Genomic DNA, 3,253 nt, shown 5'->3' with positions numbered 1-3,253 from the left:
GAAAGTTTATTACAAGTAATCTAATAATTCATTTTTATTAGTTCTTCATTAAATATTTTAAAAAGATCTTTTATATTTTTATTTGAGTAAAAAAGATAAGAGTCGTCAGCAAACAAAATAAGATTTAAAGTTTTGGAAGCTAAATATAAATCATTAATGTACAGCAAAAATAAAAGTGGCCCTAAGATGGATCCCTGGAGAACATCACAAGTTATAATTTTGTTTCCTGTTTCATTTTCTTTATACAATGTATTGTTTTCTGTTTGACAAGTAATTTTTAAACCAGAGTAGGTTATTGTTTAATACACCATAGAGTTCTAGTTTTATTATAAAGTTTTATATGTCATGGTCAACTGTGTCAAATGCTTTTGACAGATCAATAAAAACCGCTAGTGTATAATAATCATTATTGAACCCATCGGATATATAATTTATTAATTCGATTACTGCATGATCCGTTGAATATTTTTTTTTCAATCCAAATTGTTTATTACACAGTTTTTTGTTTTTGGTTAGATAGTTATTAAGTCTATCATACATAATATCTTCTAATAATTTTGAGACATGCTAAGACAGAAATAGGTCTATAATTTGACATAATTGTGTCATCGCCAGTTTTAAAAATGCGTGATATTTTAGCAATTTTTAATTTCTTCGGTACAATACCGGATTTTATTGAAAGGTTAAAAATATGAAGCAGAGATGGTTCAATGATATCGAAGATTGCTTTAACTACGTTCACGCTAATTTGATCAATACCAACAGATTTATTATTTTTCAGACTATTGAACGCATTACGCACCTCACTTGTATTTAAATTAACTTCTTTCATAGATATATTGGTTGGTTTTATATAGGATTCGAAATTTGTGGTGTTTTTTGGAATTTTATCAGCTAACTTTGGGCCAACTTCAAGGAAATAGTCGTTGAGCTTTTCAACTATGGTTTCTTTATTACTGATCATTTTCCCATCAATAAAGGGTTTTTGTGGCAAATTATTGTTCGCACATTTATTTTTACCAATTATCTGCTTTCTCACATTTCAAGTTTTTTTGTGTGTTTCCTTGGGTTTTTTCTAACATCTTAGCATAATAAACTTTTTTTGAGTGTTTCTTTGTTTTTTCAGACAAGTTTTTATAAATTTTGTAATTTATTTCATTTTTATATGATTTATGTTTTAAATATTTTTCATGAAGTCTTTGTTTCCTCTTAGATGATTTAAGTAAACCTTTGGTCATCCAAGGGTTTAAAAGTGAGTTAGAATTTATTACTATTTTTTTTATTGGAAATGCCAATTCATAGTATTTACAAAACTGCGTTAAAAAAGTTCATACGCCTTATTTGCATCTTGTGATTGTAATATAAGATTCCAATCAATTTTTTCAGAAAAGTACAACAAAGAGTTTTCATTGTATTGGATTTTGAAAGTACAACAAAGAGTTTTCATTGATCCGTCGCGTTTGGATTGTAGATTTTAAGGTAGAATGATTATCAGTTATATTATTTGTAATTAAGAATATTGGGAAATGATCTGTTATGTCAGTTTTGATTATACCAGATTCTAAGAGGCAATTATGAATATTATTAGTAAATATATTATCAAGTAATGTCGAGAAGTGTTAGTTATTCCGGTTAATTTGTTTATTGTTGGAATGATATTATGTTGAATAAGGGTATTTAAAAAATACCCTTATTAACAAGTTTATATTATAGTCACCAGTTAAGTACACATGTTTCTTTGTTATGTTAGTGTTGCTTAAAAAATTTGTTAAATAGGTTTTAAAATTTTTTTTGAAATTTCCAGCTGGCTTTCTATAAATAAAATTAATGATAATATTTTTGGTTGCTTTATATGTTATTTCAATCCATAACGACTCACAATTTATTTCGTTAACATTGAGGCCATTACGCAAAATAAAGTTAATAGATTTGTGAATAAAGATACTTATACCACCACCAACGTGTGTTTGACGAGGTTGGTGAATTGAAAGGTAGTTATTTAATTCATAATTAAAATTATTTTCATTGCTTTTTAACCACGTTTCCCTGAGACTAATTATTTTAAAATCGTGGTTTAGATCATGCAATAATAATTTTAGATTATCAACATTTTTATAAATACTTCGAATGTTTAGATTTAAAATTGAAAAATTATTTTTTTTTTTTTTACTAAAAAATTGAGTAGATTCACAGACTTAATAGTTTGTTGTTTCATAAACCTAGTAAGAGTGATCACCTCCCTCTAAAATTACCCAATCTCTTTATGAATAATTCAGTTATTAAAAGAGAATCAAATGTAAACTTCCTGGGAATAATATTAGATGAAAATATATCATGGAAATCTCATATTAAATCTATTGAAAATAAAATTTCCAAAAATGTTTCTGTTCTATATAGAGTTAAACCATTTCCTAATATCAAGTCTTTAAAAATTATATATTTTTCATTTCTCCATAGCTATCTATCCTATTGCAATATTGCATGGGGAAGTAGCAACTATGGAAAGCTTAAAAAAATTTATAGTAAACAAAAAATTGCATTCAAAATTATTTTTGGCGTTAAGAGAACTGCTCATGGAGAGCCTTTCTTAATTGAACTTAATGCACTCAATGTTTATAAACTTAACATATATCAAGTTATGCTGTTCATGTTTAAATCTAAACATGGTTTGTCGCCTAATATATTTCACTTTTACTTTACTAAAATTTCTCATAAGTACCCCACAAATTTTTCAGATGATAATTTTGTAGTTCCAAGATTCTATTTCAAACTCAGTTCATTCCAAATTCAATATCGTGGAGCATTTCTATGGAATGAGTTTTTTTTAAAGTTAATAAAAATAACATTCTTCAAAACATATCTTTTGAACAATTCAAAATAGTATGTAAACGTTTCTTATTAGGAAAAAATTTCGATCTAAAATTTTTATTTTAAAACTTGATTATAAAATAATAAAAAAATATATAAACTGAATAGGTTTTCATCTACTTTTTTGTTTGTTTTTTGTGTGAAAAAGTCATAACTTATTTTTTTTTTGATATTCTGACTTTAATTTTTCATTTAAATATGTTGTTATTGAAAACTTATGCTATTTTAATATCTTATTATAAGTTTTATAATATCTTTGTAGAAATTATATATATATATATATATATATATATATATATATATATATATATATATATATATATATATATATATATATATATATATATATATATATATATATATATATATATATATATATATATAT

The 3,253-nt window shown here is 24.6% G+C and overlaps 1 protein-coding gene across 1 annotated transcript; it reads right to left on the bottom strand.

Annotated features, from left to right (window-relative positions):
* Positions 1-532: 532 nt before the first annotated feature.
* On the bottom strand, positions 533-964 carry LOC136086848 (uncharacterized). Its single transcript, XM_065809342.1, has one exon. It carries the CDS (start codon positions 962-964, stop codon positions 533-535), a length of 432 nt encoding a protein of 143 aa, XP_065665414.1.
* Between the last annotated feature and the right edge of the window lie 2,289 nt (positions 965-3,253).

The sequence above is a fragment of the Hydra vulgaris genome, chromosome 11, assembly GCF_038396675.1.
Source record: "Hydra vulgaris chromosome 11, alternate assembly HydraT2T_AEP".
NCBI lineage: Eukaryota > Metazoa > Cnidaria > Hydrozoa > Anthoathecata > Hydridae > Hydra > Hydra vulgaris.
Note: the sequence above shows the minus strand (reverse complement) of the source record. Positions and strands in the feature narration are given on the sequence as shown.

What these genes read in the sequence shown, in the direction of transcription:
- LOC136086848 (XM_065809342.1), bottom strand. Translation starts at nt 964, where the DNA reads ATGATCAGTAATAAAGAAACCATAGTTGAAAAGCTCAACGACTATTTC.